The sequence below is a fragment of the Phascolarctos cinereus genome, unplaced genomic scaffold (assembly GCF_003287225.1).
Source record: "Phascolarctos cinereus isolate Bilbo 61053 unplaced genomic scaffold, phaCin_HiC Scaffold_4;HRSCAF=312, whole genome shotgun sequence".
NCBI classification, from domain to species: domain Eukaryota; kingdom Metazoa; phylum Chordata; class Mammalia; order Diprotodontia; family Phascolarctidae; genus Phascolarctos; species Phascolarctos cinereus.
The window spans coordinates 204,173,517-204,188,786 of NW_027555847.1; the positions used below are offsets into that span (position 1 = coordinate 204,173,517).

Genomic DNA, 15,270 nt, shown 5'->3' on the forward strand with positions numbered 1-15,270 from the left:
TTTTTACTATATTAGCTCAGCCTACCCATGAGCAATTTAAGTTTTTCTAGTTATTTAGATCTGACTTTATTCAAGTGAAAAGTGTTTTGTAATTGTGTTCATATAGTTCCTGGGTTTGTTCTGGCAGGTAAACTCCCAAATATCTTGTATTGTCTACAGTTACTTTAAATGGAGTTTCTCTTGGTCTTTGTTAGTAATACATAGAAATGCAGATGATTTCTGTTGGTTTATTTTATATCCTGCAAATTTGCTCAAGTTGTTAGTTATTTCAAGTAGTTTTTTTACTTGATTCTGTAAGTATACCATCATATCATTTTCAGAGAGTGATAACTTTGTTTCATTACCTGTTCTAACTTCCTTCAATTTCTTTTTCTTCTCTTATTGCTAAAGCTAACATTTCTAGTATAATATTGAATAGCAGTAGACATCCTTGTTTTACCCCTGATTTTATTGGAAATACTTCTAGCTCATCCCCATTACATATAATGCTTACTCATGGTTTTAGATAGATGCTACTTATCATTTTAAGGAAAACTCCATTAATTCCTATGCTCTCTCATATTTTTAATACGAATAGGTATTGTAGTTTGTCAAAAGTTTTTTCTGCATCTATTCAAATAACCATGTGATTTTTGTTAATTGTGTTGTTAATATGGTCAATTATGCTGTTAGTTTTCCTAATATTGAATTAGCCCTGCTTTCTTGGTATAAATCCCACCTGGTCATAATGTATTATCCTTGGGATAAGTTGCTGTAATCTCTTTGCTAATATTTTATTTAAAATTTTTGCATCTATATTCATTAGGGAAATACTTTTCTTAATACTTTTCTTTCTATAAATTTCTTCCTGTGGTTTGGCTCTTCCTAGTTTAGGTATCAGCACCATATTTGTGTCATAAAAAGAATTTGGTAGGACTCCTTCTTTGCCTATTTTTCCAAATAGTTTATGTGGTACTAGAATTAATTGTTCTTTAAATGATTGGTAAAATTCACTTGTAAATCCATCTGATCCTGGAGATTTTTTCTTAGGGAGTTCATTGATGGTTTGTTCAATTTCTTTGTCTGAAATGGTGCTATTTAAATATTTTATTTCCTCTTCTGTTAACCTGGGCAATTTATATTTTTGTAAATATTAATCTGTTTCACAAAGATTGTCAGATTTATTGGCATACGGTTGGGCAAAATAGCTCCTAATTATTGTTTTAATTTCCTCTTCATTGGTGGTGAATTCACCCTTTTCATTTTTGGTACTGGTAATTTGGTTTTCTTTTTCTTTTAATCAAATTAATCAAAGATTTATCTTTTTTTCATTAAAAAAACTTAGTTTTATTTATTAGTACAATAGTTTTCTTACTTTCAATTTTCTTAATTTCTCCTTTGATTTTCAGAATTTCTAATTTGGTGTTTAATTGGGGATTTTTAATTTGTTCTTTTTCTAGCTTTTTTAGTTGCATGCTCAATTCTTTGATCTCTTCTTTCTCTGTTTTATCTGTATAAGAATTTAGACATATAAAATTCCCCCTAAGAACTGTTTTGGCTGCATCTCATAAGTTTTGGTATGTTGTCACATTATTCTCATTCTCCTTGATGAAGTTATTGATTATTTCTATGATTTGTTGTTTGGCCCACTTATTCTTTAGGATTAGATTATTCAGTTTATAATTAATTTTTAGTTTATCTTTTCACGGCCCTTTATTATATGTAATTTTTCTTGTCTCATGATCTGAAAAGGATGCAGTTAATATTTCTGCCTTTCTGCACTGGATTGTGAGGTTTGTATGCCCTAGTACATGGTCAATTTTTGTGTAGGTACCATGTACTGCTGACAAAAAGATATATTCCTTTCTATCCCAATTCTGTTTTCTCCAGAGGTCTAACATATCTAACCTATCTAAGATTTTATTTATCTCCTTAACTTCTTTCTTGTTTATTTTGTGGTTAGATTTATCTAGTTCTGAGAGGGGGAGGTTGAGCTCCCCCACTAGTATAGTTTTGCTGTCTATTTTTACTTGTAACTCATTTAACTTCTCCTCTAAGAGTGTGGATGCTGTACCACTTGGTACATATGCATTTAGTATTGATATCACTTCATTGTCTATGGTACCTGTTAGCAGAATGTAGTTGCCTTCCTTATCTCTTTTAATTAGATCTGTTTTTCCTTTTGCTTTGTCTGAGATCAGAAGTGCTACCCCTGATTTTTTTTTATTTCAGCTGAAACATAATATATTCTGTTTCAGCCTTTTACCTTCACTCTGCATATACCCCTCTGCTTCAAACATGTTTCTTATAAACAACTTATTATATATTATTATATTATATATCCATATATATTATATATTATTATTATATATGTTGCATTATACATATTATATATAAACAACTATATTATATATAGGATTATTGTTTTTAATCCACTCTGCTATTTGCTTCTGTTTTATGGGAGAGTTCATCCCATTCACATTCACAGTTATTTCTGTGTCTTTCTCTCCATCCTATTCCGCCCCCCATTTATATTTTTCTCTTTCACTCCTTGCCAGTGTTTTGCTTCTGACCATGGCCTCCCTTAATCTGCCTTCTATTCTATCAGGCCCCTCCCTTTTCCTTCCCCTTTCCCCTACTACTACTTCCTTTCCTTCTGCCCTCCCTTCTATCCATCCACCTCCCTTTTCCCCCCTTCCCCTTCCTACTTCCTATAGGGTAAGATAGATTTCTATACCCAAGTGAGTGTATATGTTATTCCCTCTTTGAGCCAAATCCAATGAGAGTAAGATTCAAACAATGCTCTCCTCCCTCCCTTCTTTCCATCTACGGTAATAGGTATTTGTGCTACTTCATGTGATATAATTTGCCCTTTTCTGTCTCCTCCTTTCCTCTTCTTCCAGTATAATTCTTTTTTTCACCCCTTTATTAATTTTGTCATCACATCAGAGTCAACTTATACCCACACCCTCTGTCTATGTATACCCCTTTTAAAATGTTGTAATAATGATACAGTTCTCAAAAGTTACAAGTGTCATCTTCCCATGTAGGTGTGTAAACAGTTTACCGTTATCAAATATGATGTTGTTGTTGTTTTCTTTCCTGTTTACCTTTTAATGCTTCTCTTGAGTATTGTATGTGAAGATTGAATTTTCTGTTGAGCTCTGGTCTTTTTTTTTTTTTTGGCAAGGCAGTTGGGGTTAAGTGACTTGCCCAGGGTCACACAGTTAGTAAGTGTCAAGTGTTTGGTCTGAGGCTGTATTTGAACTTAGGTCCTCCTAACTTCAGGGCCAGTGCTCTATCCACTGTGCCACCTAGCTACCCCAAGCTCTAGTCTTTTCATCAGGAAGGTTTGGAAGTCCCCTATTTCATTGAATGTCCATCTTCTCTCTTGAAAGATTATGCTCAACTTTGGTAGGTAGTTGATCCTTGGTTATAATCCAAGCTGCTTTTCCTTCTGGAATATCACATCCCAAGCCTCTGATCTTTTAATGTAGAAGCTGCTAGGTCCTGCATAATCTTAACTGTAGTTCCATGATATTTAAATTATTTCTTCCTAGCTGCTTGCAGCATTTTCTCCTTGACTTGATAACTCTGGAATTTGGCTACAAAATTCCTTGGCATTTTCAGTTTGGGATCTCTTTCAGGAGGTGATCAGTGGATTTTTTTGAATGACTATTTTACCCTCTGGTTTTAGAACCTCAGTGAAGTTGTCCTTGATAATTTCTTGAAAGATACTCTCCAGGCTCTTTTTTTTGATCATGGCTTTCAGGTAGACCAATAATTAAAATTATGTCTCCTGGATCTATTTTCCAGGTCAGTTGTTTTTACAATGAGATATTTTACATTTTCTTCTATTTTTTCATTCTTTTGATTTTGACTGATTCTTGATGTCTCATAGAGTCACTGACTTCCACTTGCCCAATTCTAATTTTTAATAATTGTTTTCTTCAGTTAGCTTTTGTATCTCCTTTTCCATTTAACCAATTCTACTTTTTAAGGAGGTCTTCTCTAAAGTGCATTTTTGCACTCCTTTTTCATTCATCCAATTGTATTTTTTAAAGGAGTTATTGGCTTCAATCAATTTTTGTCCTTCTTTTTCCTAACTATTGACTCTCTCTTGCATAACTCTAATTTCTTTTCCCAATTTTTCTTTTACTTCTCTTTTTTTACTTTAAAAATCCTTCTTGAGCTCTTCTAAGAAGGCTTTTGGGGCTTGAAACCAATTGATATTTCCCTTTGAGATTTCAGATGTAGGTATATTGACAATGTTGTTCTCTTCTGAGTTTGTGTGTTCATCTTCCCTGTTACCATAATAATTCTCTATGGTCAATGTTCTTTTCTGCTTTTTGCCCATTTTGTTTGCCTATTTCCTGGCTTTTAAAATTGAGCTCTCCTGCTGGAGCACAGGGGGCACTATCCCAGCCTTCTTGTGCTGGGGGCCAAGAGCCTGGTCGCTGGCTTTATGTGCTCGGGCCTTAGATGCTGGCAGCTGGAGGCTATAGGGGTCTGGCAGCTTATGTAGTGCTGAGCTGGGGGTCCTAGTGGTTGTGTCTGGCATGTGCCAGGTGGAGTTTTTCCTGTGTTTTCCCGGGGCTGTGCTGAAGCATGGGGAGGTTTGGTTGCTGTAGGACACCTGTCTGCTTGGTGCTGTGCAGTGCATGTGGTGGTTCTCTGAACTGGAGTCCATGGTTCTGCTGGCTATGCTAAGGTATGTGGGGGGTCCTGATGAGTGTTTGCTTCTTCCATCACCCTGAGGCTCAGGATCTCCCACTGGTTCACTGAGGTGGGATTTGCTGCTGGATTGCTGGGATGCTTCCTATCCTGGGCTGCACTCCCCTTTTCACCCAAGTGAAATGGACCTTTCTTGGTGACCCTCCAAGTTTCCCTGTCTTTCCACTGTCTCCACTGTTCCAGGATTTTTCCTAGGATGCTATTTTTGGGGTTTTTTTAGAGTTCAGTAAGGGAGAGTGAGAGTAATTTACTGCTTATTCCACTATCTTGGCTCCTGGAAGTCCTCAACTGCATTTAGATTTTAGAAACTGCATTTACATTAAAGCTACCCACCACGCATTTGTTTGCACAAGCATCACTAGAAGGCCCACTAGAATGGGCCTTTATTCAGGTTAATTATGGTTTGTCAAACCAGCATGGAGTATACATTCCAGTTTTCAATTTCTTGTTGAACTGTTTAAATGTCTGTTCAAACTGCTTTTGAATCCCAGCAAAGTAAGCTTTGATGGTACTGAGGAAAATAAGTTACTGGTTGTGCAATGCTTTACCCTGTTTTCTACTAGAAATTTCACTTTGATAGATGCATTATTGTGTATTTGAGCTTATTTTCCTTTATGGTCTTGGAACAGATCCTTTAACCACTCAGTCTCTAGCAAAGTGTTTATATCACATCGTCCAAAATTCAGTTCCTCTAAATCAGAGCAGTATGCAACATATTTTTAGACACTTGGTACTTCTATATGTTTTCACAGCTATTCATGTATTTTAGATTATTGTGCTCACACTCACAATTAGAAAAAAAAATTAGTAGCTCCAAAAAGTGTTTTTCCATCTTTAGCCAGTAATTTCTGGCTATCTGCCTTGTAGTCAAATTATTCATGGAGTTCTAGAGACTTCATCTTAGGTCAGGTCAAGTGCCCTCTGAATATATACCATTTGGCAGAGTTGGGAGGAGCTGGTTTCTGTATGTTTTCATATTTTTTTTTCTTATAGTCTCTTACTATTTCAAACTGAGCTTCCAGTTGATGGCCCATTGTTTTAGAGCCATGACCCACATCCTCAGAGGCAATTTGATGAGTATGCTTCTAGGTTTTTAGACTTCATTTTCTTATAAGTTCTAATTTCTCCATTACCACAGCCAGACAAACTATATACATTAACCCTAACATCGTGATATCATTTTGGTCCTCTTTAAATGTGAAAGACAAACAATTTCTCCCCAGTAGAATTTGGAGTTTCATTTGCTAAAATACCTGGTCTAATTTTTTTCTGTGTTGCCTGACCACTCTGAAATAGTCTGTCTGCAATAATCCCCTACTCCTCTCCCCTAACACATGCTCTGGTGCTATCAGTCTGGTGTTATCTGGGTTTCTGATAGCCCATGTCATGATGTTAATGAGCACTTCAGATTCCTGCTAATACCCTGCTCTTGAGAATCTTCAAGCTCTCCATGATCAGTCACCAGGATCTTTGCTGCTAGGTTTTGGGGGAGATTCTTGAGTAATGAGCAGGCACTGTCTCTGATGTCTACACATAGCACAGATTATCCTGGGTATACTATCAGAGGGCAAGGAAGGGAGGGGAAGTAGTTCTGGCCCTGTTCTGGTCTCTCCACCCCTGGCAGAGGATGTCCTTGACATCCTGAAAAGCTGGCACAGCCTCCTGCTCCCAGTACCCTTTTCAGATCAGCATAGGAATCCCATCTACAACATTTTGCTTTCATTTGAATACCTCCAATGAGGGGGGAAGCCACGATCTCCCAAAGAAGTCCATTTCACTTTAGAATAGTTCCAGCTGTGAGAAAGATTGTTTTTGTTTGTTTGTTTAATAAATTTTCATTCTGAACTTAAACCAAATAAAATAGGGATTTGCAAAGAATAATGGAAAAAAGATTGTTCATGAGACTGCATATGTCTATTGTAGTATTCATCTTGCTTTTCTTTTTAAGTGTATAATCAGCCTGTAGCTTTCAACAGTCACCTGCTTGTTTGACTTTCTGTCTTTCCTTAGTTCTTTTCTCTCCATTGAAAAGAAAAGATAGATGTCTCAATGACCCTCCCTCCCTTCCTTCCTTCCTTCCTTCCTTCCTTCCTTCCTTCCTTCCTTCCTTCCTTCCTTCCTTCCTTCCTTCCTTCCTTCCTTCCTTCCTTCCTTCCTTCCTTCCTTCCTTCCTTCCTTCCTTCCTTCCTTCCTTCCTTCCTTCCTTCCTTCCTTCCTTCCTTCCTTCCTTCCTCCTATCCCTATCCTCCCTTGCCTTCCCTTCTTTCTTTGAAAAAGAAAAAAAATTTCTTGTAACAAATTTGTCAAGAAAAACAAAAATGTGTGTCTCATGGATTTTGAATCAATCTGTGTCAGGAGGTGAGGAAGTTTTTCTCTGTATCAAAATAAAAAGAAAAAACTTCATTTTTGTGGCTCCCAACTGTTTCTAGTTCTCTGGTCTGGGCCTAACGAAACAAATCTAACCTCTCTTTCTCCAGTAAAAGCCCTTTTATAAACATACGATTTCTGTCACTTGCTTGTTTCAGAGCCTCCCATTCCAGACATTGAATTTATTGCAATACAAGGAGCTCCTTTACCACCCCTGACTCTGTGGAAAGCAGAAGACAGAAATGGACCCATCAGGTCAGTAATTATGGCTTTTTGGAGCAGTTGGCTAAAGTGGTTAGAGAACGGTACCAATGAGGCCAGTGACCTTAAGTGCAACAATTCCATTCTTGATTCCATGGCCCTGGACTTCACCCTTAATCTAGGTGTCTTGTACTATGATAGAAATGCTTGACCAAGTGTGCTTGGTGAAGATGGATGAGGCCATAAGCAAAACAAAACAAATCATCAAAAAAAAAAACCAAACCAAAACCAAACCAAAAACTCACCTGTAGATGATAACTCATTGTAAAACATCTCTATTGGAAAATCAGCCAAGAAGGCATGGTGAGTTAGCAGCATGATTTCACATACCAAGGAGAGTACACAAAATGTGTTTGTTAAGATTTACAAAATGTTTTTAACATGGTTCATCTCCATCCTGTGGTATATACAATGATTTGCTCTGTGAATCCATTTACATAATGAATTCCAGTCTCCAGAAGGTACTGCATATGATATATTGCATGATTAGGACAAGATATTTGTGTACCTTAAGCAAGGTTCTGAAATTGTGCTAGACCACATGTCCAGGAGAAACTTTGAGCCTTCATTGTAATGCATGACACTTGACTTACCATAGAATAAATATCTAGCAGCCATGGAAATAAGTATTTCTTGGCAATGAGGTTATATTCATTTACAAAAGGTAATATTAAAACATTTCCCATGTTGCACCCTATCAGATATTGAGGGCTCAGCAGCTGCCTATCTTCCCTACCCACCAAATTCACATATCTGAGGGAATCCTTAATGGTCATTTTTTAAAATGAAATAACTCTGGATTCAAGAGACTGGAGTTTTAATTTTAGATAGTCCTTCTAGTTCTACATGTTGCCCCAAACCAGCTCTCCAGCTAGCTCCCTCAAAGGTGCCTTTCCCACTCTATCAGCCCTCTCCAGACTTTTCAGCTACCTTTTATGTTTTGTCTCCCTCAGATAGAATATAAGCATCTTGAGGGCAGAAACTGCCTTTCTTTTTGTTTATACCTGGCACATGTTGTTGTTTAGTCATATCCTACTCTTCATTTGGGATTTTATTGGCAAAGATACTGGAGTGGTTTGCCATTTCCTTCTCCAGATAATTTTACAAATGAGGAAACTAAGGCAAACAGGGTTAAGTGAAACCCAGGTCACACAGCTAGTAAGTATCTGAGGCCAGATTTGAACTTAGGAAGATGAATCTTCCTGACTTCAGGCCCAGTGTTCTATCCACAGCACCACTTAGCTGCCCATACCTGTCACATAGTAAGAATTAATAAAAGTGCTGTCTATCTCTCTATCTGCCTGCCAACCTATCTATCATTTATCTCTGTGATCTTGGAAGTCACTTCCCTTCTCTAGTCCTCATTTTTTTTGATTTCTCTATAATTATATATTTCAATCCCTAGTCCATCGAGTTATGTTGTTTTATTCATCTTCTAAACTTGTGGTTCTCAAAATATGGTCCACAGATTCCTGAGGGTCCACAGAACCCCTTCCAGGGGTTCCATGAGTTCAAAATTTTGTGTTGTTCAGCTGTATCTGATTCTTCAGGACCATAGCATGCCAATATTGTCCCTGGAGTTTTCTTGGCAAAGATACTGGAGTGTTTGCCATTTCTTTCTCCAGTGGATTAAGGAAAATAGAGGTTAAGTGACTTTCCCAGGGTCACACAGTAAGTGCTGAGGCCAGATTTGAATTTGGGTCTTCCTGACTCCAGGCCCAGTGCTCTATCCACTGAACTATCTAGGTGCCTCCTGAGGTCAAAACTATTTTCATATTAATACAAAGCTTTTTGAATTTATTAAAATACCCCTCCCTTTTTCAACTACATATCTGAGGCCATATTTTTTTCATAGACTTCAACCAAAACAATATATTACAACAGAATGAATGTAGTAGCATACAGGAGAATTCAATTGTCTTCTATTAAGCTAGACATTAAAGAGATTTGTGGGAATATATGACAATGCTACTCTAATCAGTAATTATTTTGTAAAATATAGCTATTTTTCATAAAATATAGTATGTTAACATTAAATGGGTTTGTTATTATTTTGAAATGAATTAACAAATATTTTAAAAATCTATCAGTTTTCATTTCTAACATAACAAATATCAATAAATCTAATCTCTATAACAAAAGTTTTTTGGGGGTCCTCAATAATTTTTAAAAGTGTAAAAGCATCCTGAAGCCACAGAGTTTGAGAACCACTGTCCTATGTGATAATTCTCATGACATTGACAGTAAGAAAGAAGGCATGGGATGATACATAGGAACATTGTGTGGAATCAGAGAATCATGGAATCATGGATTTTGTCATGAAAGGAAGCACAGATGCTATCAGGGAAATAAAGTGACTTGCCCAGGGTTGTAAAGAGAGTAAGTCTGTCAGAGGCAGGATTGAATCATAGATTTAGAATTGTCCAGAGTTGTCACACTCATCACCTGTATGCTGCTGTATAAGAGGCCTTTCAAACTCCTGTGGGGCCAGAACCAGATGAAAATATAATTGAGAAAAATGTTTAAATATTTAAATAAAAATACAGCATAACATATATGATGTTAATTTGGAATTTTCTAAGCCAACATAGGGCTGTTTTTTTTTAAAGTAAGTTTGACACCACTGATCTACTTCAGTCTCATTTTACATTTTACATTTTGCTACTGGAAAAAACATAGCTTTTACAGATAAGGAAACTGAAGCCTAGAGTCATATGGTCGGTATATGAGGCAGGGTTTTCCTGACTCCAAATCCCAGTTTTCTATCCTTTATACAACCTGGAATTGTACTCATCTCTACTGTGTAAACTACAAGAAATTTTGTAATGTCTACAATTAAAGCAGGAATTGTTCTGTCCCATAAATCATATGAATTATATAAATATGACATTTTACCTTTCTAGATTTTTTCCCATTAAAGAGGATGTCATCTGGGTTTACATTGTCCCCATTCCTACTCTTTCCTTTGAAAAGAATTGGGGGAGGTGGAGCCAAGATAGTGGAGAAAAGGCAGGGACTTCCCTGAGTTCTCCACAAAGCATCTCTGAAAACCTTTAAATAATGCCATAAAACAATTCCTAGAGTGGCAGAACCCACTAAAGGACAGGAAATAATTTTCTAGACAGACAACTTAGAAGGTTGGCAGAAAAGGTCTGTCACACTGCGGGGAGAGTGGAGCACAGTCCAGTGCAGGCTCTGACACCACAGCCCCAGTCCCAGCAAACCAAGGGCAGGCCTTGGGAGCCACTGAATCAACAGTGGCAGCTGCTGCTTCTGGAGCTCTCAGGCCACAGAGGGTAAGGCATTAGAAGAACTGGTCAGAAGGAGATTATAGGGGTCTTTTTGCTAACACTGAGGCAGGACTCTGTTGCTTTGCCCATACTCAGATCTGGGTCACAGTGCTGGGTGGCAGTCCTAGGGTGAGGAAGAATACTAGCATGGCAGATCTTGTGACTACAGTGGAGAAGTGACACTTGTCACAGTTTCAGGGCAGAAAAGAATGCTTGTGTTCACTCACACACCAGGGCACATAAACATAGGAGAGTAGCAAACACATCTCTCCTTAGATCATAACACCTTGGAAGAAATGAAAACTTACAGGTCCCTAGAACTATCTCAGAAAACAGCTACACAAAACTCCTGAAGCTTGGGACAGTGTGCAAAAAGTTAAAAGTCAAGAAATAGCCTGGAAAATGAGCAAACAACAGAAAAAAATTCTCACCATAGAAAATTACTATGGTGACAAGGAAGATCAAAATACACACTCAGAAGAAGATAACAAAGTCAAAGCCTCCAAGAAAAATGTGAATTGGTCTCAGGCTATGGAAGAACTCAAAAAGGATTTTGAAAGTCAAGTAAGAGAGGTAGAGGAAAAATTGGGAAGAGAAATAAGAGCAATGCAAGAAAACAATGAAAAATGAGTCAACAGCTTGGTAAAGGAGATGCAGAAAAAAATACTGAAGAAAATAACACCTTAAAAAACAGAGTAGGCCAAATGGTTTTTTGAAGAAAAAAAAAGGTACGAAAAAGCCAGTGAGGAGAAGAATGGTTTGAAAAGCAGAATTGGCCAAATGGAAGAAGAGGCACAAAGATTCACTGAAGAGAAGAACTCCTTAAAAAGTAGAGTTGGCCAAATGGAAAAGGAGGTACAAAAACTCACTGAAGAAAAGAATTCTTTAAAAATTAGAATCAGGCAAATGGAAGCTAATGACTATGAGAAATCAAGAAATAATAAAACAAAACCAAAAGAATGAAAATAGAAGACAGTATAAAATATCTCATTGGAAAAAACAACTGACCTGGAAAATAGATCCCGGAGAGATAATTTTAAAATTACTGGACTACCTGAAAGCCATGGTTAAAAAAAAAAAGAGCCTAGACATCTTTTAAGAAATTATCGGGCAGCTACGTGGCACAGTGGATAGAGCACCAGCCCTGTATTCAGGAGGACCTGGGTTCAAATCCAGCCTCAGACACATAACACTAGCTGTGTGACCCTGGGCAAGTCACTTAACTCCATTGCCCAGCCGGAAAAAAAAAATGGCAAGAAATTATCAAGGAAAACTGCCCTAGAACCAGAGGATAAAATAGGAATTGAAAGAATCTACCCATTACCTCCTGAAAGAGATTGCCAAATGGAAACTGCCAGGAATGGCAGAGTTCCCAGGTTAAGGAGAAAATGCTGCAAGCAATCAGAAAGAAATAATTCAAGTGTTGTGGAGACACAGTCAGGATAACATAAGATTTAACAGCTTCTACGTTTGAGAATTGGAGCTTGGAATGTGATGTTCTGGAGGGCAAAGGAGGTAGAATTACAACCAAGATTCACCTACCTAGCAAAACTGAGTATAATCCTTCAGGGGGAAAATGGATATTCAATGAAATAGAGGACTTTCAAGCATTTTTGATGAAAAGACCAGAGCTGAATAGAAAATTTGCCTTTCAAATACAAGACTCAAGAGAAGCATGAAAAGGTAAACAGGAAAAGGAAATCATAAGGGACTTAATACGGTTAAACTGTTAATATTCCTACATGGGAGGATGATACTTGTAACTCATGAGAACTTTCTCATTATTAGGGCAATTAGAAAAAATGTGTATAGACAGAAGGCACAGGTGTGAGTTGAATATGAAAGAATGATATCTAAAAAAAAAGGGGGTGAGAAAGGAACGCCCTGGGAGAAAGGGAAAGAGAGGTAGAATGGGATAAATTATATCACATAAAAGAAGAATAAAAAGCTTTTACAGTTATGGGGGAGATGAGGGAAAGTGAGTGAACCTTACTTTCATAAGAATTGGCTCAAAGAGGAAACAACGTGCATACTTAATTGGGTATAGAAATCTGTCTTACCCTATAGGAAAGTAGGAGAGGAAGGAGATAAGAAAAGGGGAGGAAGTGATGAAGGGAGGACAAATTAGGGGAGTGGGTAGTCAGAATCAAAACACTTTTGAGGAGAGACACGGTGAAAGGAGAGAGAGAATAGAATAAACAGCGTAGGGAGAAATAGGATAGAGGGAAATACAATTAGCAATAGTAACTGTGAAAAAAAATTTGAAGCAAGTTTCTCTGATAAAGTCCTCATTTTTCAAACATATAGAGAACTAAGTCAAATTTATAAAACTTAGAGCCATTCCTCAAATTGATAAATGATCAAAAGAGATGATCAGGTTTCAGATGAAGTAATCAAAGCTATCTATAGCCATGTAAAAAAAAAATGCTAAACTCACTACTGATTGGAGAAATGCAAATTGAAACAATTTTGAGTTAACTCATAACCTGTTAGATTGGCTGATAGGACAGAAAAGGAAAATGATCAATGTTGAAGGGAATGTGGGAAAAATGAGACATTAATGCATTGTAGTTGGAGTTGTGAACTGATTCAACCACTCTATAGCGCAATTTAGAACTATGCCCAAAGGGCTATAAAATCATGCATACCCTTTGACCTAGCAATACCACTACTAGGTCTGTATCCCAAAAGGGATAACAAAAAAAAAAAAAGGAAAAGGATCTATGTGTACAAAAATATTTATAGCAGCTCTTGTCTGCTGGCAAAAAATAGGAAGTTGAGGGAATGCCCATTGATTGGGGCTGAATGATGGAATATTATTGTGCTGTAAGAAATGATGAGCAGGATGCACTCAGAAAAATCTGGACTTACATGAGCTGATGTAAAGTGAAATGTACTGTGTACAAATTGTAAGATGATCAGCTGTGAATCACTTAGCTATGCTGAGCAATACAGGAATCCAAGACAACTCTGAAGGACATGATGAAAAATGCTATCCATCCCCAGAGAAAGAACTGTGTTTCCAGAAGTGGGAGAAATTCTGGATATGGAAACTCCTCTTGGAAAGTTGCTTGGGTTATAGAGTCACAAAGTCAGAGGGAAGACTTGAACCTAAAGCTTTCTGACTCTAAGGCCAGGCCTGTATTCCCTATAACATTCTGCCTCTCATTAAGTGATCATACTGAGCTCTCTTTTGAGATAATTGACCAGTTTCTTTTTGAAGAATTTAGCAATTAGTTGCCCTTCTCAAATGCAATACAGAATAAAGAGCATTAATTTGATATCATAAAATTTGGATATGAATCCCATTTGTGCTATATGATCTTCAACAAGTCACTTAACTTCTTTGGGCCTCAGTTTCTTCATTTGTAAAATGAGGAGATTGAATTGATGTTCTCTAAGGTCTATTCCTTCTCCAGTTCCTATCATTGCTTATCTTCAAGTAGCTACACCATCCTTTGTTTTATTTTGTGTGTGTGTGTGATTTTTTTAATTAATTAATTAATTAATTTTTATATTTCAATATTCACTTTTATAAGATTTGGAGTTCTAAAATTTCTACTCCCCCTCCCCAAGATGGCATGCAATCTGATGTAGGCTAGATATGTACAATCATATGAAACATATTTCCACATTAGTTATTTGTGAAAGAAGAAGGAGAACAAAAGGGAAAAACCATGAGAAAGAAAAGAGGGAGAGAAAATAGGATGCTTCAATCTACATTCAGACTCCATAGTTCTTTCTCTGGATGTGGATAGCATTTTCCATCATGAGTCTTTTGGAATTGTCTTAGATCATTGCGTTGCTGAGAAAAGCTAAGTCTGTCAAAGTTGGTCATTGCACAATGTCCCTGTTACCATGTACAATGTTTTCCTGGTTCTGCTCACTTTACTCAGCATCAGTTCATGCAAGTCTTTCCAGGTTTTTCTGAAATCTGCCTGCTCATTATTTCTTATGGAAAAATAGTATTTCATTACATTCACATACTACAACTTGTTCAACCACTCCTCAGTTGATGGGCATCTCCTCAATTTCCAATTCTTGGCCACTACAAAAAGAGCTGCTATAAATATTTTTGTACATGTATGTCCTTTTCCCTTTTTTATGATCTCTTGGGATACAGATCTAGTAGTGGTACTGCTGGATCAAAGGGTATGCATAATTTGGTTGCCCTTTGGGCATAGTTCCAAATTATTCTCCAGAATGGTTGGATCAGCTCACAACTCCACCAACAATGTATTAGTATTCCAATTTCCCCACATCTTCTCCAACATTTATGATTTTCCTGTTTTGTCGTGTTAGCCAATCTGATAGGTGTGATTACACTGTCCATTTTTACAATAGGGCTTTTCTCTCTGACCACATGAAACATATTAATCAAATCAACTTTAGAACACAAAGGACATTTTTGAAGGCCAGTATTTTTATTTCATTATTTTAGTGTTGTTGGCATCTGCAGAGCAGATTAATAACTGTGAAGGAGGTTCATGTTGGATGATACGAGTGCAAAAATGCAACTTTTTGTATAAAAATACATGGACAAGTTCATAAAACTCTCCTAGTATTTGAGATCAGAATTGACTCTGATCTCCATTTACAGTCTGGTAGGAATATTTTGCACTATTTTCAGAAATAATGC

At 37.0% G+C, this 15,270-nt stretch overlaps 1 protein-coding gene and 1 pseudogene across 1 annotated transcript in view; one reads left to right on the plus strand and one right to left on the minus strand.

Annotated features, from left to right (window-relative positions):
• Positions 1-15,270, plus strand: part of SUSD1 (sushi domain containing 1) — a 334,279-nt gene that overhangs the window by 259,789 nt on the left and 59,220 nt on the right. The window contains exon 14 of the mRNA XM_078152858.1: positions 7,239-7,335. Coding sequence (XP_078008984.1) covers positions 7,239-7,335 — 97 coding nt within the window. The remainder of the gene's footprint in view (positions 1-7,238; positions 7,336-15,270) is intronic.
• LOC144457174 (arfaptin-1 pseudogene) lies at positions 5,110-5,843 on the minus strand (annotated as a pseudogene).